Below are 20,178 nucleotides of genomic sequence, written 5' to 3'. Positions count from 1 at the left end.
AAAAAAAAAAAAAAAAAAAAAAAAAAAAAAAAAAAAAAAACAAGATTCCTTTTTGCTTTACAGACACTGTCTCAATATGACCCAAAGTGGCCTAAAATTTGCCACCCAGCCAAGGATGAACTCTGGATCCTCCTGACTCTACCTCTCGAGTACTGAAATTACAGGTGTGTACCAACAAAAGAAGCTAAGAATTTAGTTTCAAATAAATGTTAACTGGGTTTCTTTTTAAAAAAATATTTTATTTTGTGGTTGGAGAAGGCTTAGCAGTTAAGAACTCTGGCTTCTCTTCCAGAGGACCCAGGTTCAATTCCCAGCACCCAACACCCACATGGCAGCTCACAACTATCTGTAACTCCAGTTCCAGGGGACTAAGGCCTTCACACAGACATACAACGCAGGCATAACACCAATGTACATAAAACATAAATCTAACAAATTTTATTTATGTGTATTAGTGTTTTTCCTGCACATAACGCCTAGGGGCCCAAAAGAAGGCATCAGATCCTTTGAAACTTCAGTTACACCATTGTTAACCCTGCATGGGTGCTGGGAACAAGCCCAAGTAAATGCTTTTACCCACAGGGCCATTTCTCCAGCCCTGTCAACTGGGTTTCAATTTGAGTTTTGTGTCTCACTTTATTTAGCATTCTGTATTTCTGTACCAACTACTAAATTGATCTCCTACCTCCTTCCTTTCCAATATATCTAAAGCCTGGCAGTGGAGAACTCAGAAAATTTTAACTGAGCCTTGAGTAGGACTTTAAAAATAGCACAAAGAGCCCAAGGGTGTGGCTCAGTAGCTGGGCATGGTGGCCAGGACTGGTAACTCTTAGCAGTAGAGGGAAACAGAGCCGAGGATCTGAGGCACTCTCCTAGCTTACTTGATAAGAGAGGTGTGTGTGTGTGTGTGTGTATGTACTGTGTGGTGTGTATATGGTGTTATGTGAGTGGTGGTATGATATGTGTGTGGGGTTGTGTGTATGTGTATGTGTGTATAGCTAGCTCTCTTCCACCTTCATATGGGTTTCAGGAAATCAGCCCAGGTTGCCAGGCTTGTGCAGTAAGTGCCTATACCCACCGAACCATCTATCAGCCCCATCCCTTGGCACTTTAACTAAAAATAATGTTTACTGCTCACCTATCAGATACCAGACACTTAGCATATAATAGCCTATTAATCTCTATACTTGTGCTGTAAGCTATAAAACATTAATATTTCTGTCCATTTAGAGCAGAAGAAAATAAAAATCAAAAAGGGAAGAATACACTCAGAGGTGAAATGTCTTGTTTAAAGTAATACAGTCACCAATAGTAACACTTTCAACGTGTTGGTCACACTGTATCAGTAATTCTCAAAGTGTGGTCCAGAGATCACCTCTCCTGTGTTGTACTATTTTCCAGAGATCATATAACATGTGACAGGCTTATTGCAGAAAAAGTTATAAGAATCCAGCTATATTTTGTAGGTAGACATTACAATGCCAAAAACAAAGATTTACTTTATTTTTAATGTATGAATGTTTTACCTATATGTTTATGTGTACCATGTGCATGCAGTGCCTGATATGGACAGAAGAAGGCATCAGATGCCCTGGAACTGAACTTCAGGATGCCTGGGCATCACCATGTGGGTGCTCGGAATTGAACCAGGGACCTCTGCAAGAGCAACACACATGCTCTTAACCACTTGAACCATCTCTCCAGCCCCTGGAATAACTTTTTTGTTTCCGTTTTTTTCCAGACAGGGTTTCTCTTTGTAGTTCTGGGTGTCCCGGAATTTGTTCTGTAGACCAGGATGGCCTCAAACTGACAGAGATCAGTCTGCCTCTGCCTCCTGAGTGCCAGAATTCAAAGGCATGTGTCACTACCATTCAGCAAAAACCACCGCCTGATACCTTGCATAATTTTTAAGGTTATAAATTGGTCCTGGAGAGTGAGTTCCAGGACAGCCAGGGCTATACAGAGAAACCATGTCTCGAAAAACCTAAAAAAATTAAAATTAAATTGGACCTGAAAAGTTTGATGACTACTATAAAAGTTCTGTGGGGCTGTGACATGGACAGTTTCTGGATTAGGCTTATGTCCCCCTCCCTTCTGTTTCCTAAGATCTTTACCCTAAGATCTTTATCATTAAGCTTGGGTGTCTTAAAAATCCTGCCAATTAAATTTGAAGTTCTAGGCTGGATGCCTTTAATCCCAAGATTTAGAAGGGGCAATATCTGTGAATTGGAGACCAGACTCGTTTATCTACAGAGTTCCAGGACTGTACAGTGAGACAACTTAAAAAAAAAAAAAAAAAGGAAGGAAGAAAAGAAGGCCAGAGAGAGAGAGAGAGAGAGAGAAAGAGAAAGAAAGAGTTAGAACCCCATTCCTACATTTGGTGTTTTTAAGGCAGAAGTTTCCCCTCTAGGATGTGTAACCTGAAACTTCCCTCTGTAGGACGCACAGCAATCTTCCAACCCCAGTCTCCTGAGTGCTGTGATTTAAAAAGTGAGCCATCATGCCTGCTAATTTTAATTTTTAACATTGCTCCTCCTAAGCCCCAAACTGAGACATTAAAAATAGATTTGGATACAACAGTCTCAACACAGTTTGCTTTAATTAGGTCACCATACCACAAATTCAATCTTTTAAAGGGTCAATATCTTACAGACTAGATGTCCCTAGTCTATTTAACAGAGAAACAGACAACCTACCTGAGAAAACAAAAGCTTTCATTTATTTATTTTTTTTTTAAGGGCAGGTAGGGAGGCAGCTGGTGTTCCAAAGTCGAATGCAGTTTGGGAAGACAGCTGAATCCCTTCCCTCCCAGCTCCCAGCCTAAATTAGAGATAAAGCACGCACTGTGCTATCCCTGTGGAATGCTTCCAATCAAGCTCAATGCTAAGACTTCCAGTTAAGAGAGGAGTGTCAGAAGCAATCATAACTTCCCATCATCCATAGCTAGATTCGTGGTGTGCTGCATCAGCACCGCAGGCTGAGGATGCCAAACAGCAGCGATTCCAGAGTGAATAATGCATCACTTGTGCATGACACCATTGTTAACAGGAGGCCTATAGGATGAGCTGATTGTAGTTCTGATCTTTGCATTTAGTACTCACATGTTTCGAGTTAAAGACTGAGTTAAATCTGTGTCTGGAATAGGCCTTAAAGAAAAGCAGCAGGGGAGGTTTCTCCAGGCAGAAGCCCGCTGCAGTGTGAGATGTGGCTCAGAGGGAGAGGGGACTGGTTACCATGACATTCTCTGGAAGAGTACTAGAGCTGGGATCAGACTGCCACAGGGGAGGACTCAGCAGTCTCTCCTTTCCAACAAGAACTTGTAGGAGGCAATTAGAGGAGACCAGGCTGAAGAGAGATCTAGTCTGTTAACTCCTTTTGTTTTGAAGCTTCAAGGAATACTTCGATTGTGCTTGTTTGCTTTAGGATCATGCTCTGTTCTGGGTCTTGGTACATAAGACTGAATGCAGTATGTTTCCTCCCTGGCAGAGTTCATAATTTTCATAAATTACATTATGGTAAAACATCTATGAGGGTGAAATATATCTCTGGTAGACAGGACATTTGCATATCATGCACAAGGTTCTTTGAAACAAAATCCAGTAATTAGTGATGAGAACAATACACTGACAGAAGCTTCGGATTTCCTCAGAATAGGATGCCTGAGAAGGTAAGAGCAGGGCCCGAGTACCTTCCCACCTTCAGGGTACTTAATCCTCCCTAAGAAATCTGTTTGTTCTACTAAAAAGGGGGGGGGGGAGTCCCTGGGTAAAGGCAACATGAGCAAAAACTTAATTTTTAAAGGCCTAGTTATGTGAGGGATAGCCTTTCTAGTCTGTTGTGAAGTTTAAAATATAAAATATTCTGCATTCTGTTATTGTGAACTAAGGTTCAGGCTTATTTGAAAGGTACCAATGAGGGAATATTCATTTAGAACGCAAAAAACTTAACTTCAAAAACAAAAAAGTCTCAGAAACCTATCTACATTTTAAAAAATCATGATCTCAGAACTTCTTATGAAAAAACCTAATTACAAGAAATTAAGATATTTAAAATATAGGCTGGGGCCTGGTTCGATGGTTCCACAGGCATAAGTGTCAGACCACCAAACTCAGGTAGAGGTGGAGGAGCTAACTCCACAGAGCTATCCTGGGCTTCCACATACAGGCATGCTCACGCCTACGAAACAATTCACACACACACTCTCTTATTAGGTGGAGACACCTAAGTCTCCAGCACTTGGCAGGCAGAAGTGGAACTTCAAGTTAGAGGCAAGCATGGGCTACACACTGAGATCCAGCTGAAAACTGATGAAAGAACCATGAGATTTTTTTTTTTTTGAGACAGGGTTTCTCTGTGTAGCCCTGGCTGTCCTAGAACTCACTCTGTAGACCAGGCTGGCCTCGAAGTTAGAAATCCATCTGTTTCTGCCTCCCAAGTGCTGGGATTAAAGGCATGTGTCACCACTGGCCACTCATGAGATCTTCTAATAGAGAACTCAACCCGGTTTTGAAAAAGAGCATCCAAATAAAGACCTAGGTCAAAGCCAGGTGTGACAGTGCACACCTTTAATCCCTGTGCTCAGGAGGCAGGGGCAGAGGCAGGCTGGTCTCTGGGTCAAGGCCAGCCTCATCCACAGAGCGAGGAGTGAACAAGAGCAAAGGGAGGCGCTGACTCCCTGGGGAGATAAGGTGGATGAGGTGCCAGAGAAGAGTCTTCTCTGTAGCTAGACCTACACAGCAACAGAGGAGGTCAGTCTGACCAGGGAGAGGAAGGAGGATGTGAAGAAAGTGTAAGAATCTTCAAAGACTATATGGGAATCTGAGTGCAAACAGAAAACTTGGGGAACTACCTCATAGCCCAGGAAAAAAGATGATCATGGCCTACAATACAGAATGCAAAGAAGGGATCTAAATATGTATAGGATCAAGATTAAACCCTAAGAGAATCTAATATGTAGGCATTAGGGAGAGAAGAAAAGGGTCTAGTAAAGAAAACTGCAGTGGAGCTGGAGTGATGGCTCAGTGGATAAGAGCACTGACACCTCTTCCAGGAGTCTGCGAAGTTCAATCCCAGCAACCACATGGTGGCTCACAACCATCTGTAATGGGATCCAATGTCATCTTTTCTTATGTGTCTGAAAACAGCTACAGTGTACTCATATAAATAAAATAAGTCTAAAAAAAAGACTGAAACATTCAGGAAGCTTGAAATAGGAGAACCAAAAGTTTGAGGCCATTCTTTTACTGCACAGAAAGACCCTGACTCAAAACAAAACAAAAAGAAACACAAAGCAAGCCGGGCGGTGGTGGCGCACGCCTTTAATCCCAGCACTTGGGAGGCAGAGGCAGGCTGATTTCTGAGTTCGAGGCTAGCCTGGTCTACAGAGTGAGTTCCAGGACAGCCAGGGCTATACAGAGAAACCCTGTCTCGAAAAACCAAGCCAAAAAACAACAACAGACAAACAAAAACAAAAAACAAAAAAACAAAAAAAAAACCAAACACAAAGCAAAAAGAAAAAGAAACAAACAAACAAACAAACCCTTCCAAACCAATATCAAGTACAGTGGTAGATGGCTACAGACCCAGCTACATAGAGGCTACAGAAAGGGGACTGTTTGGGTCCAGGACTTATGGTGTGCTAGGGTTCAGCATTAGTTTGATTTTATCTTTAACTTTAACCTTTGAGGAGTGAGGAACTACTAGTAGGCCTAAGAAGTAAAGTAGCCCAGGTTTGGAAAAAAAAAAATTGATGTGGACTGCCCCCCCCCCCCAAAGGCCAGTAAGAAGACTCAGCCAGCAAAAGTAACGGCCACACAACCATGCACACAGAATGACTACATAAAAGTGCAATATTTCTTTTGAAGACTAAAACGGAGCAGCTAGTTCAATAGAGAAACTCCAAGAGCAAAGCACCAGCAACTGTACTGACTATTCCAGAGACTCAGAAAGGAAAACAGAGTATCCACTGGATTTGGCAACATAGTACCTTCTGGTGACCATATGAATTTTGATGAGCAGTTAGAAGGGGAGTCAGATTGGTATTAACTAAAGTCTCAGTGAAACATAAGAGAGTTGAACTGGTATAAGCCGAAACCTGACTATAGCATGAAAAATTGAAAATTAGGGCAATAAAGCCATGCTTAGGAGTAGCGCACATGTTTATACTTTCAGCACTGGGGAAGCTGAGGGCGGAGTGACCATGAGTCTTAGGTCAGCCTAGGTAGGCTACGTGTCAAGAAACATGATGACTGGAGTGGCCTTTGAGAGATATTAGAACATAATTTTGTTTTTGAGTTTTTTTTTTTTTGAAACATAGGATTTGGTGACTGATACTGGGAAATCATCATGAGGAAGTCAGTGCTCATACCCAACCCAGATAGTGATGATTATTAGGCACAAGCCTTTAGTCCCCAGTACTCGGGGACAGATCTCCATGAGTTCAAGGACAACTAGGAAGAGTGATCCTGTCTTCAGAAACCAAAGAACTGGAGGGGGAATATAAACTTTGAATTTCAGTACTGTTTTACTTTCTGCTGTGATTAATTACTTGATAAGATTAAGTTCATTTGGAGAATATTAATACTTTGCCAATCTAACCTAATAGCCACGCAAGCCAACCAAATAAAATAAGCTTGCAGTGGTGGGACACTAGGCATGGAGACAGGCTCTAAATTCATGGTTGTGGGGAGAGCTGTTGTTTTTTTTTTTTTTTTGAGACAGGGTCTACAAATGCAGCCAAAGCTTAAATTCCATGATCCTCCTGGCTCAGCTTCTCATTGTTGCTATAATTGTTTTGTAATTAAAACACTGAAGACTTACAAACTGTCAACTCCAGTGTTGAACAATGGAACTAAACTTTTTCTCCCCAAAATTAATTAAATTCAACAACTTCCACACATTGTAGCATAATTCACTGCTGGGGAGGGGGCCAGGCTCCTCCCCTTCCTGCAGATTTACAGGCAGTTAACGGTTGCTAGGGGGGAGGGGCTCATCACGAGATCCCACCAACCCTAAGGATCTATAGTAATTCATGGTTGCTGGGGGAGGGGAACATTTTCTTTAGGGTTGTAGCCCAGGCTTCTCTGAATAATTCTTCACTCACGTACTTGTAAAAAACCTTCAAGTAACTAATTGAGGCATACACACAAAAAAATTAATGAAAGTAATGCAGGATTGTGAAGAAGGGGATCAGCAGGAATGAAGTAGGGCAGGGGACGAAAAAACAAGTTACCCTATACTTTTGTATTATGGTGACTTTTCATGTAAGTATTACAGGAGACCTGCCTCCTAAGGGAAACCAGGCATCAGTTCTTTCTATAACACAGGGGAAACCTCTTTACTTAGATACTTGAGTACCTGATGTCAAACAAGAATACACATTTCTGATTAGCAACCAATTCTAATATTTATGGTAGGTCTTTAGCAAGTGTTCGAGGAAATGAATTATGCAGGATGGAAGGCTCCAGGAACTTATGTATAAACTCGCATCTTTATAAAGTATTAAGGGACTTGCCCATCCGTGGAGGGAAAAATGTTTAATTACTAAACATTTTGAAAAGAGCTAACATTCAGCACAGTACACCAGCCTCATGGCTGAACCATCGAAAGCCCGGCAGGATCCAAAAGCCTGGACTAATTAATCCGATCACCTGATGCCAAGTGAAAAAAAAAAAAAACCTTAGGTCTCTTCTAGTCCCAATTTTTTGCGTGGCCCAGATTCCAGACGCGGTGGAGAAGATGGGATCCCAGAAAGCCTGTTGATCCAAGAGGCAACCCCAGGTCACAGGTTCCGGGTGGTACCGCGTGGAGAAAGGGCTGAAGACTCTGAGCGATCACGGCACTTTCCTGTCCTTTTCCCCCTGGCAGATCAGGGAAGGCCAGGGCCCCCTTCCTTCCCGCAGTGGGCACCCCAAAGCCTCTTCCCTTACGGGACCAGGCCCCAGGAGTCTGGCTCGCCACCTGCGCACACACTCACGCAACACACTCTCCAGGCTGAGCTTTACCTGCTTGAAGGCCGCTGTTTCTGCGCTGCGCTAAGCCCCCACAGAAGAAAATGGAGTCGCCGATCTGAGACTGCAAAAGGATAGTCCGGACCCACCGCAAGGGCCCTCCGCAGCCGCCACTACCACCACCACCGTCGCCGCTGCTGCGTTAACGTACTACGTCACCTCCGGCTCTCTGTCACTGGGAGTGGGAGGGTCATTTCCTGCTCTTTTCCCAACCGGTGTCTAGAGCTTTGGTTCCGAGTCCGCGAACACTGACTGACGATACATAAGGAACGCGGCCGCCCCAGAGCACCCAGAACAAAGCGGGGCCCCGAAGGCCACCCAGGCTAGCGTGTTCCTTAAGCCGCTCTAGCCAAAGGAACCATAAAGATTCAGGTTAAAGAGTCTTCACTTCCATCTTGGCGTAGTTCTACCCTCGGCTTCCGGTTCCGGGGACGGGCCTAATTTTCTTGGATGATTAGGGCTCTCGGATCTAGGATGGCTGTCTTGTCGCTTCTGTTGTTGGGTGGTTTGTGGAGCGCTGTGGGAGCGTCCAACATGGCTGTTGTTACTTGCGGCTCGGTGGTGAAGCTACTCAATACACGCCACAACGTCCGACTGCACTCTCACGACGTGCGCTATGGGTCAGGTACAGAGGGGGACCAACCAGGTTCAGGTGGGCTGCCTAGGCCGGGTGAGCCTCAAGGGGCGGGGCCTCGGATTCTGAAGGCGTGGTCTTGGAAAGTTAGACGTCGTTTTTGAAGACGACGAGTTGCCAAGGAAACTTAGTCCCAATGTTACTGTTTGATGAGCTTTGTGCCAAACGTGTTACATTTATACTTTCCCGTTTTTAACATTGTATCGAGGATAGATACTGAAGTTATTTTCTTAGGTGTATAATTAGATTCAGATACTGCTCAAAGCCTTACAGCTAGTGAATGATGGAGACAGGGTTTAATCCAAATCTGTCCAGGTTCAAAGCCTTTCAGATTCCATGGGCTGCCACTACTTTTGGGCTGGAAGAGGAACATTTAGAGCAAGACAATGTACGCTGAATCTCAGATTTTAAACTTCAAGAGCTCACTCTGATTAAAACCCATTGTCTTACTTTTTTTTTTTAAAGCGCATATCTTTTGGCACTCTGACTTAGCAATAACTTCCTTGTAAAGAATTTAAGATTAGCCGGGCAGTGGTGGCGCACCCCTTTAATCCCAGCACTTGGGAGGCAGAGGCAGGTGGATTTCTGAGTTCGAGGCCAGCCTGGTCTACAGAGTGAGTTCCAGGACAGCCGGGGCTATAAAGAGAAACCCTGTCTCGAATCCCCCCCCCCCCAAAAAAAGGAATTTAAGACTAGGTACCTCCTCTCCTATTAAGCGTTGACAGGAATTGCAAAGGAAAGTCTGCTTTTTATCATGTGCAATTAAAATACTCAAGTTATTTGTGGGCTCATTCAGTTGGCCTAGATTTAAAGAGCTGTTTTTGAGTGTCTAGTATTGTTCTAGACACAGGAAATACAGTAGTGAATCAAACAATAAAACAAGACTAATGGGCAGGCGTGGTGGCCTAGGTCTGTAATCATAGCACTCAAAAGGTTGAAGCAGGAGAATCAGGACTTCCAGATCAGCCTGGCTTATATAGTGGGGCTGTCTCAAAACAAGTTCAAAGGCTGGATAATTCCCTCAGTGTTAGAGTATTTGCCAAGCATACTGAAAGGCCCTGGCTTCTGCCCCCACACTGGGGGGAGTAAAAGTAATGAAGTTCATCATGAGGTACTCACTATGATTTGAATGACTGAAGCTATTTGCTAGAAAGGAAGTGACCTTTTAAGATGGTTAGTCTGTTCACAACTCTCAGAACCTGTCCTACCAGTTTAGTCTCCGGAGTTGGTAGTCTTTATATTCCTAGCCACCTCATTCAGTAAACACCTACATCTTTCAGGCTCGCCACATTTTAATTTAATGTTTCCTGCTCTGGGTCTGCTATTAAAATGGAGTGAGAGAGAAGCCTTCTAGACTTCAAATCTCTACAGGTGGTCCCTAGGGGTGGGGCTATGTTCAGTCTGAACCTTAGGGGACGAATCTGAGTTAGATACAAGATTCTTTTAAAATTTTGGCTTGTTTATTTTTGAGACAGTCTCTCTAGCCATGACTGTCCTGTGGCCTGGAACTCAATATGTAGGCCAGCCTGACCTTGAATTCCTACTTCTGCCTCTCAAGTGCTGCAATTAAATGCTTTAATTTTTTAATGACATTTAGTGTCTGTGTGTGTGTCTGTGTGTTTAGATGCATGCTTGCCACAATACAAATGTGGAGATCAGAGAAGAACATTGTTCTCTCCTTTTGTCATGTGAATCCTAGGGATTGAACTGACATTGTCAGATTTGGTGGCAGGTGCCTTTACCAGCTGAGCCATTTTATAGCCCAGATACAATATTCTTGTCTAGATAATGGTTGAAGATACACAAGTAGATCAGATTGCTCAGGATGAGCTGTATGGTTCTCAATCTGAAAAATTACAGTAGATGTTAAATGACTTTATCTGGACCCACAAGTATTTAGGAACAGATCAAAGACCAAATAGAATTCTGGACATTCCCAGGTATAAGGAGGTCTCTGGAGGAAGTAGAGGATTGAAAAGAAAGTGAAAAATTAAAGAGACAATCAAAATATAGAGAACAGGACTGGAGAGATGGCTCAGTGGTTAAGAGCACTGACTGCTCTTCCGGAGGTCCTGAGTTCAATTCCCAGCAACCACATGGTGGCTGTAATGGGATCCAATGCCCTCTTCTGGGGTGTCTGAAGATAGCTACAGTGTACTCATATACATAAAATTAATAAATATATATTTTTTAAAAAAGTATATGATGCTCTTGCAAAGAGTACATGTTCCATTGCAAGCATCCACGTGGTGGTTACCTAACCCTAGCTCCAAGGGATCTGGTCCCTGACCTCTGTGGGCACAAGCATGCATCTGGTACCCAGACATACATACAGGCAAAATACATAAAAAGTAAAATGAATAAGTCTAATAAGAATTGTTTTTGCTGAGCAGCTGTGGCTCGTGCCTTTAATCCCAGCACTGAGGAGGCAGAGGAAGGCAGATCTCTGAGTTCCAAGCCAGCCAGGCTACACAGAGAAGCCCTGTCTTGGAAAAAAAAAACCAACAACAACAAAATGTTTCTTTAAATGTATAGAGCAAGACTGAACTCTGACTGAGCTGAAAGGCATTAACAAGAAGTGAGAAGAGGAACTGAGTCAGGTGTCCAAAGCAGGTGGAGCTCCCTGAGTTCTAGGCCAGCCTAGTAAGTTTACATAGGGAATTCCAGGCTTGCCAAGGCTACCCACGTCAGACCCTATCTCAAAATATAAAACTTAGGGCTGGAGAGATGGCTCAGTGGTTAAGAGCACTGACTGCTCTTCCAGAGGTCCTGAGTTCAATTCCCAGCAACCACATGGTGGCTCACAACCATCTGTAATGGGATCTGATGCCCTCTTCTGGTGTGTCTGAAGACAGCTATTATTTCACGTATATGAAATAAATAAATCTTAAAACTAAAATAAAATTTAAATAAAAAAAACAATTTAAAAGATGTAACAATGCCATGGGCTGGGTGGAATAAGTCTGGGAGAGGGGCTGATTGCTTAGGCCGTCTACCAGCTCATTAGTTCAAAGCCTGAGGTTTTGTTACTTGGTGAAGTCAGGTAGGGCATTGGAAATGAAAGGCCATCGAGGAGGGAAAGTATCTCTGGAGTAAGTAGACTGGAAGAATTTGGTAGAAAGTAGAATGGAGAAGACGCCCTTTGAACATGATGTTTTGGATAGTGTTTACTTGGCTCAGGCTCAGCCCAGTCCTAGCTCCATGACTGGGTATACTGCTCACCCCTGCTGACACTCCAGTATAAAGTGGGGGACAGTGACAGTAGCTATCTGAGAATAAAATGCCTTAGTTATGTAAGAATGAATATTCAAGTAGAGCAGAAGGTCTTCAGTCTTACTATTCAGAAAGTAGAGAGAGGCAGGATCTCTGAGGACAGCTGCTCTACCTAGTGTATTTCAGGCCAGCCAGTGCTACACTGTCTCAACAAACAAAAATCCAAATTATCGGTTGGGTGATGGTGGTCCATTCCTTTAATCCCAGCACTTAGGAAGCAGAGGCAGGTGGATCTCTATGAGTTAGTTCCAGGACAGCCTAGTGTACAGAGGAACTTCCAGAACAGCTGGGGCTATTCAGAAAAACCCTGTCTCACCAAAAAACAAACAAACAATGAAGAGCTTGGATTAGTCCTCTTGGGGGTTGGTTTTGTGCACTGTGTATTCAGATGCTAATTTCTATGGGGGGGGGGAGACATCTGGTTGCTGCCCTGAAGTCTGTCTGGTCATGGACTTCCACTTTCAATGTTATGTAAAAATTGTTTTCCATTACATCTGATTGGTTAATAAAGATCTGATTCGGCCAATAACTGGGGATAGCAGAGAGGGAAGGCAGTACTTCCCATCCCAGTCGGGGAGGGGGGGGTCCCCAAAGAGGAGTGAGAAGGGGGTGGGGGAGGAAAAAAGAGAAGAAGGTACTGGAGAGACCTTATGGAGGGACTAGGAGGAGTGGCCAGGAGCAACCTTGGAGCAGAGTGTGACATAGATTACAGGTGACCGACCACAAGGCTGGGAAGTGGCCAAGCTAGTAGAGTAGAATAGATGACGTTCTGCCCAGTCACAGGGCTCACAGCCTTTTAATAAATGTATTAAGTTCCTGCGTCATTTATTCAGGCACTAAAAAGGACTAGAATAAACCAAGAAACACCCTGTTCTTGTTTGGGAGCAAAAGGGGCGGAGCAAATCCCTCAATTACTTTCACATAGCCCAACACCTGGTGATAGTACATTTTCCTTTAAGAGCTACAGCTACATATTTTACTCAGTATTTTCACCATGCAGAATTATATTTGCCAAGGAGTGGCTACAAATTTATATGATCTAAGAATATTTTATTCTGGCTTTTTGAGACAAGGTTTTACTCTACAGTCCTAACTGGCATAAAACTTACCTAAGGACAGCTTGGGACATGCTGGCTGACTCCTGCTGTGGATCTTCAGGACTGAACTGAAGTATAACATCAAATACCTTTAACCACTGAGCCAAGTCATTGGCTTTTTTTATACTTAGATTTGTGGATGCGCTTGGCATGACGACACACACCTTTACCCCCAGCACTCAAGAGGTAGAGGTAGGCAGATCTCTGAGTTCGAGGCCAGCCTGGTCTATGTAAGGAGCTCTAGGACATACATATGTCTTGGGACTACATAGAGAGACCCTGTTTCAAAAAAAGGAAACACACACACACGAATGAACTCTCTTGTTTGGTTTTTCAAGATGGTTTCTGTGTGTAGAGCCCTGGCTGTCCTGGAACTCACAGATATCTGCCAGCTTCTGCCTCTGTGCGCTACCACGCCTGACTCCCTTTTACACTCTACCTGGGTTCTGGAAAGTGATGTTTAGTTGTTAGGCTAGCGTGGCTAATACTTTGCCCCACTAAGCCATCCCCCTGGCCCCACTCTGTGTTTTGGGGCATGATCTCTCCCGGGGACCTGAGGCTCACCAGTATGGCTAGGCTGGCTGGTCAGTGAACTCAAGGTTGGTTTGTGCAGCCTTCCCAGTTCTGGGATTACAAGCACAGTCCACAATGCCAGTCTTATTCTATGTGGGTTCTGACAGTGGAACTCAAGTAATCAGGCCTGGTAACCAGAGAACAACTTGCAGGAGTCATTCTCTTTCTACTGTGTGGCTCTGGGGATGAACTTAGGCTGGGGCTTACATAGCCGGTGCCTTGACTCCTTGGGTATCTCACTTTCACACATATACAGTACGTAAACACATTGAGTGTGTTCTAAATTTTAATGTTGTGAAAGTAAAATATTCCCAAACATAGTGTTTCCTCCCCTCCAAACCATTTGTGACACAAGGCACATCCTTGGCTGGAAGAGGAAGGGGTCAGGTTGAACTCCCTTGGCCTTTTATCAATTTAATTAGTTGTATTGTTAGCTATGGTTGGTGCAGAAAGGGAGCAGAAAGCTCACAGGCTCCTCAGTTTTACAAGACCCCATTCAGAGAAAAGAAAGTCTGGTATTTGCCAGCAATATCCAGGGTCTTGGATCCATTCCTGAGGAGGAGGGTCTCAGAGGGCATGCCTAGCATATACCCCTTGATCAGAGGAAGGCTAACTGATGGGCCCATGGGTGACCTCAGGTCATCACGGAAGCCATGATTCATGGTGGAGAGGTCCCCCATCTTGGTAGGACCTCAGTGGGAGATAAAGTCACTGTTGGCAGTCACAGCAACTTCTGCAGTCCCTCTTCTCTGTGGTCTCACTACCTCCCGGGATGGACCTCCAGCTACTCAGACACAGCCTGGGATTAAACACATTAGCTGGTACTCCTATGCTAACCTTTCTCTCAGTCCCAGATTCTCCGGCAGGAGGAGTGAGTGCATCTAAGTATCCAGTATCTTCGAAAGTAGCTTTTTCACAACCAATGATACCAAGTTCTTTGCACATAGCACTAGACCTAAAACCTGTTTTCTTCATACTCTGGCTATTTAGCATCTTGTCTCATGATTTTGCTGAACTCACAGCCACAGATGATCGAACTCATATGCTTGTCCAAGGCCTTAAAGGTGCAATGAAGATTCATAGATGGCCCTCTCACAGGACATATCTCATTCCATAGTCAGTATGCTGCAACTCCGTGTTCTTGTGTTCTTAGTTCAGTCATGACTGCTGTCCCACAACCTCCAGTATTTAAGAGTGAAATGTCAAGATCCTTAATATCTAGAGATGATATAGATGGAGGTGTGATAGAGATTTTCTTAGAAGCCATGCAAGCGTGGCAGAAGCTTTACAAGCAGCAGATGGGTCACAAACAGTTTGTCAAGGAGCTGGGCCTCTCCAGACTGCCTCTCTTCTCTGCCTTGCCTATGTTTTTTACCTGCAGGTAGTGGACAGCAGTCAGTGACAGGTGTGACTTCTGTGGATGACAGCAACAGTTACTGGAGGATACGGGGGAAGACGGCCACAGTGTGTGAAAGGGGAACCCCCATCAAATGCGGGCAGCCCATCCGGCTGACACACATCAACACGGGTCGAAACCTGCACAGCCACCATTTCACTTCACCTCTCTCTGGAAACCAGGTGAGGCAGCGTGCAGTGGGTGTTCCTGGTTTGCCCTGCTTCCTTACTTATCTGGTCTCTTGGTGCTTAGCTCCTCCTTCCTTTCTTCTTCCTTCCTTCCTAAATATGAGACACTTCACAAACTTGTGTGTCCCCCTTGAGCAGGGACCTATATCATCCAATTTTAGTCGTTAACCCTTTCCTTTCTCGGTAAGGCATTCTCTTTTTTGCAGACTTGGAGAAATGACTGTCCCTCTCTCTCTCTTTTTTTTTTTTAATGTTTATTTTACGTATATGAGTACACTGTTGCTCTCTTCAGATACACCAGAAGAGGGCATCAGAACCATTACAGATGGTTGTGAGCCACCATGTGGTTGCTGAGATTTGAACTCAGGACCTCTGGAAGAACAGTCAGTACTCTTAACTTCTGAGCCAGCTCTCCAGCCCCCAGGACTCAATCTCTTAAGTGTGAAGAAAATTGTTTCAGGTTAGAATGGAGACCTTACATCTAAACTAAAGTGAGGAATGGGGAGGAAAGGCAGAATGAGATACATTAAAACATCAATAAGTTTGTACAATAAAGAGTTTTGCGGGGCTGGAGAGATGGCTCAATAGTTAGGAGCACTGGCTGCTCTTCTAGAGGATCCAGGTTCGATTTCCACACGGTAGCTCATGATTGTAACTCCAGTTCGAGAGGACCAAACACTTACTTCTGGCCTCCTTGGACAGCAGACACTCAAGTGATACATCAACATCACAGGCAAATACTTGTATGTAAAAAAACAAAAAACAAAAAAAATTAAATTATTGTTTTTTTGTTTTATTGTTGGGACAGGGTCTCACTGTATAGTCAGTTATAGATGATCCAGAGCAGTGGCTCTCAACCTGTGGGTCATGGCCTCTTTGGAGGTGTCAGATGGCCCTTTTACAGGATCACCTAAGAGCATCTGAAACCACAGATTTTTACATTATAATTTAAAACAGTAGCAAAATTACAGTTATGGAATAGTAACAAAAATAATTTTCTGGATGTAGATCACCACACATGCCAGGTTGGATTATGTTTGAGACAAGGCCTTCTGTAGCCCAGACTGGCCTCACACTCACTGACTGTACCTCCCAAGTCCATGTGTTAAGTGCATGTGCCAGCATACCTAGCTGTGGGCTGCACTAGGGACCAAAGCCAGGGCCTTGTGGATGCTCAGGAAGCACTCACTTGCTGAGCCCCTCTCCAGCCCCTGACTGTGCTGTGTGGGAATGCATCTATTTGAGGCAGGGCTTTACTATACTAGCCTTGGACTCACCATGCAGCTCCAGTCGGCCTTGAGCTCAAGGCATTCCTCCTGCCTCAGCCTGTTAACTTTTGAAAGTATAGGTGTACCTCGTGACACCTGACTAGAATTATTTTTTATCTGTCTTTATTTTATGTGTGTGAGTGTTTTGCCTAGACATATAGTTGTGCACTGTGTTGTGTGTGCAGTGCCCTTAGAGGCCAGAAGTCATCGTCGGAACCCCTGGAGCTGCAGTTACAGATGGTTGTGACAGCTCTTTGGGTGCTGGTTATCAGACCTGGGTCCTCTGGAAAAGCAGCATGTGCTCTGAGGGTTTTTTTGGTTTGATTTGGTTTGGTTTGGTTTGGTTTGGTTTGGTTTGGTTTGGTTTTTGGTTTTTCGAGACAGGGTTTCTCTGTGTATCCCTGGCTGTCCTGGAACTCACTCTGTAGACCAGGCTGGCCTCAAACTCAGAAATCCTCCTGCCTCTGCCTCCCAAGTGCTGGAAGTAAAGGCATGGGCCACCACTACCCAGCTTGTTTTGTTTTTAACATTTCTTTTTAATTTTTTATTTTATGTAGAAGATCCTATTACAGATGGTTGTGGTTGCTGGGAATTGAATTCAGGAACCCTGGAAGAGCAGTGAGTGCTCTAAACCTCTGAGCTATGCCCCATGGTCTAGGTTTTTGTTGTTTTTGTTTTATTTTTACTTCATGTGTATTAATGTTTTGCCTGTATGTGTGTCTGTGAGACTGTTGAATCCCCTGAAAGAAGTGTATGCTATATTATTCCCACCCCAGAAGTGAAAATAAGTGGTGAGTGTGTTTAGAAGGCCAAATGCAATAGTGTGCACCCATAGTCTCTGCTGCATAAAGGGAAGAATGCTTGAGCCCATACGGACTCTGCCATCTTGGACAACTGAGCAAGACCATGTCTCTAACAACAGAAAATCAAGGACTGCCAGCAAGATGGCTTAGTTGGCAAAGACACTTGTTGACTTGAGTTTGATCTTTGACCTTATGAAAGGAGAACCAGCTCTATAAGTTGTCATTTGACCTCCATATGCATGCCATGGCACATGTGCACCCACACATAAGTAACTTTTAAAATGTCTGACAGAGTGTTAATGTACAGTGTAGTGCTTGAGTCATAATCTGAAACAGCTCGTTTTCTCTTGTGCCTTTTGTGTCTTTTTATTTTCCCACAGTTTATTGCATGTAAAAAAATGTTCATCAAGCTGAATATTGTGCACGCCTTTAATCCCATCATTTAGGAGCCAGAGGCAGGCAGATCTCTAGGTTTGAGGATAGCCTGGTCTGTAGAATGAGTTCTAGGACAGCCAGGGTTTACACAGAGAAACCCTGTCTCGAAACAACAACAGCACAAATATTTGTGCATTAACATTAGAAAGTCCCAGTTCTGTTTCTTTTGGGTAATTTTATTTTTCTTCTCACTGACTCCTTATTTATTTGGGGACAGGGTCTCTTCTAGCCTAGGCTAGCCTCAAACTGCCTATGTAGCTGATTGATCTTGGTCCTCCTATCTCTACTTCCCTAATGTTATGACTGTGGGTGTGCTCTACCATTCTTGGCTCCATTCCTTCACTCTTCAGACCTGACCACCACATGTTAATGTTGCCATTTTCTGTCTTTTAGGAAGTGAGTGCCTTTGGCGAAGAAGGTGAGGGCGACTATCTGGATGACTGGACAGTGCTCTGTAATGGACCTTACTGGGTGAGAGATGGTGAAGTGAGGTTCAAACATTCCTCCACTGATGTACTCCTATCTGTCACAGGAGAACAGTATGGTCGACCCATAAGTGGACAAAAAGAGGTACATGGTATGGCCCAGCCAAGTCAGAACAACTACTGGAAGGCCATGGAAGGCATCTTCATGAAGCCCAGTGAGTTGCTGAGGGCAGAAGTCCATCATGCAGAGCTGTGACTCTAAATCCTCTGAGCCACTGTCACCACACAGTGTTTGTAGACACCTGCTGCTACTTCACATGGGATCCCTCCTCCGAGCGAGCTGCTGCGTTTGGACCTGCAGCCCGGCCCACTTGAATTGGTTGCTCTCCCAGGTTTAGTCAGTTCTCAGGAGAGGATCATCTGTGAAGGCAGAGATACCTTCATTCGTGCTGGTATAAGAGGTTGAGGAACTCGCCTGTCTTAGCTGGGAAGCTTAACTCCGCAGGAGCTTGGTGTCATGGATTGTTAACTCGTGATTTCCCGCGTTTTGTCTTTCTCCAAAATGATGAATAAAAAAAATAAAGACTTTTATTCATTATGTGGTCATTTATTAAGCAGGCTCTTTCATGGCCAGCCTGCTTAATTCTCAGTCCGAAGACTAACAAGGTGCTGGGAATCTTCACTGCTGGCCATTTTAAGGTTTATTCGCATATAACCCTTTTCCCTCTGTGCCTTCAATTCTTCCCCAGCACATCTTTATTAAACTTTGACTGTGTGTAAGACCTTCACCGAGTTCAACATAATGTCTAGCTATGACATTGTCTTCCTGAGGATCTGTTATGTAGATGAGAAAAGGATTTAGGGTTACCAAAACCAACACTAATTCACTGCTAATCCAGGCACTATCTGATAACCATTTAATCTTCATAGACTTGTCACAGGATAGATAACACTTTCAACAACATAGAAGAGAAAAACTGAGTAGCTACCTGCATCCTTGAAAGCAGTAGGTACTTTTTTGTGTAGGAGCTGTACCTGCCTTGGTCTTTTTACTTGCACCACAGTGTAGTTAGCTCTTGGAAGCCAGCTTCTTCCTTTTTTAAGGTTTTGTCCTTCCTCTGCCACCTCACTTCCTCCTTTCTTGTTCTAGTTTTAGAGTTTATTCCTACATTCTTAGGCTGGGCAGTGGTAAACAGAAGTGACTGCCATCTGGTGGAATTTCAGTGACTGAAAGCTTTTTAGTTTTTATGTATAAAGTGTTTGCCTGGATGTATGTCTGTGTACCACATGCCAAAAGAGGCCAAAAGGCATCTAGGCAACTGACCCCTGAGAATGGAGTTACAGATGGTTGTGGGTTGGTCTGCTGGAAGATCAGCCATTCTTTTAATCACCGAGCCATTTCTCCACCTCTGGTTTTGCGTGTGTGTGTGTGTGTGTGTGTGTGTGTGTGTGTGTGTGTATGTGTATGTGTGTATGACAGACAGACAAGGGTATGTTGCTCTCTGGCTGGTCCTATATAAACCAGGCTATCCTCAAAACCATAGAAATCCACTTTTTCAGACTTCTGTGTGCTAGGATTAAAGGTGCATACCACATGTAAGTTACTACAAGCTCTTTTTTTTTTTGATCTTTATGTACATTTGGTATTCACGCTATACTTATGTCTGTGTGAGGGAGGTGGAGCCATTGGAATTTGAGTTATAGACAATTATGAGCTGCCATGTGGGTGTTAAGAATTGGACCTGTGTCCTTTGAAGAACAGCCAATGCTCTAAACCACTGAGCCAAGTCTCTAGCCCCTCTACAAGCTTTTTTATTTTAGAAATATTTGCTTTAAATTGTTGATGTGGAATATTTGCAGATACTCAGTTCTGTAGTAAGCATGGCCCATGATTCCAAGAAACTATAATTCTTTTCCAAAGAACTTGTGTTCTCAGTAAATTCAAACCAAGAGTTAGAACTCCACCCCTGCCCCTCCATCCCCACCCCTCCGCCCCTGACCCTCTATCCCCACCCCTCCACCCCTGCCCCTCCACCCCTCCCCCCCTGCCCCCCCACCCCCACCCCTCCACCCCACC

At 44.0% G+C, this 20,178-nt stretch overlaps 2 protein-coding genes across 3 annotated transcripts in view; one reads left to right on the top strand and one right to left on the bottom strand.

Moving 5' to 3' along the window:
• Supt6h (SPT6 homolog, histone chaperone and transcription elongation factor) overlaps nucleotides 1–8,151 on the bottom strand; it is a 38,011-nt gene extending 29,860 nt beyond the window's left edge. Inside the window, exon 1 of the mRNA XM_028759347.1 lies at nucleotides 8,004–8,151. The gene's annotated coding sequence lies outside the window, so the exon portion shown is untranslated. The remainder of the gene's footprint in view (nucleotides 1–8,003) is intronic.
• A 27-nt stretch (nucleotides 8,152–8,178) lies between these two features.
• Nucleotides 8,179–18,692, top strand: Sdf2 (stromal cell derived factor 2). Of its 2 annotated transcripts, XM_028759349.1 has the most exons (4): nucleotides 8,249–8,634; nucleotides 14,968–15,164; nucleotides 18,070–18,094; nucleotides 18,209–18,692. In XM_028759349.1, the coding sequence occupies exons 1-4, from the start codon at nucleotides 8,460–8,462 to the stop codon at nucleotides 18,355–18,357; spliced, it is 546 nt and encodes a 181-aa protein (XP_028615182.1). In that variant the 5' UTR covers nucleotides 8,249–8,459; the 3' UTR covers nucleotides 18,358–18,692. The 2 variants fall into 2 exon arrangements, with proteins under 2 accessions (XP_028615181.1, XP_028615182.1); XM_028759348.1 differs by having other exon boundaries at nucleotides 8,179–8,634; nucleotides 18,070–18,692.
• The last annotated feature ends 1,486 nt before the right edge of the window (nucleotides 18,693–20,178 follow it).

This window comes from Grammomys surdaster, unplaced genomic scaffold, assembly GCF_004785775.1.
Source record: "Grammomys surdaster isolate TR1022 unplaced genomic scaffold, NIH_TR_1.0 126278, whole genome shotgun sequence".
Classification (NCBI taxonomy): Eukaryota; Metazoa; Chordata; class Mammalia; order Rodentia; family Muridae; genus Grammomys; species Grammomys surdaster.
Note: the sequence above shows the minus strand (reverse complement) of the source record. Positions and strands in the feature narration are given on the sequence as shown.

Coding starts and splice junctions, on each gene's coding strand:
- Sdf2 (XM_028759348.1), top strand. CDS start 8,460: ATGATTAGGGCTCTCGGATCTAGGATGGCTGTCTTGTCGCTTCTGTTG. Junction 8,635..14,967: donor CGACGTGCGCTATGGGTCAG/GTACAGAGGGGG, acceptor TTTTACCTGCAG/GTAGTGGACAGCAGTCAGTG. Junction 15,165..18,069: donor CACCTCTCTCTGGAAACCAG/GTGAGGCAGCGT, acceptor TCTGTCTTTTAG/GAAGTGAGTGCCTTTGGCGA.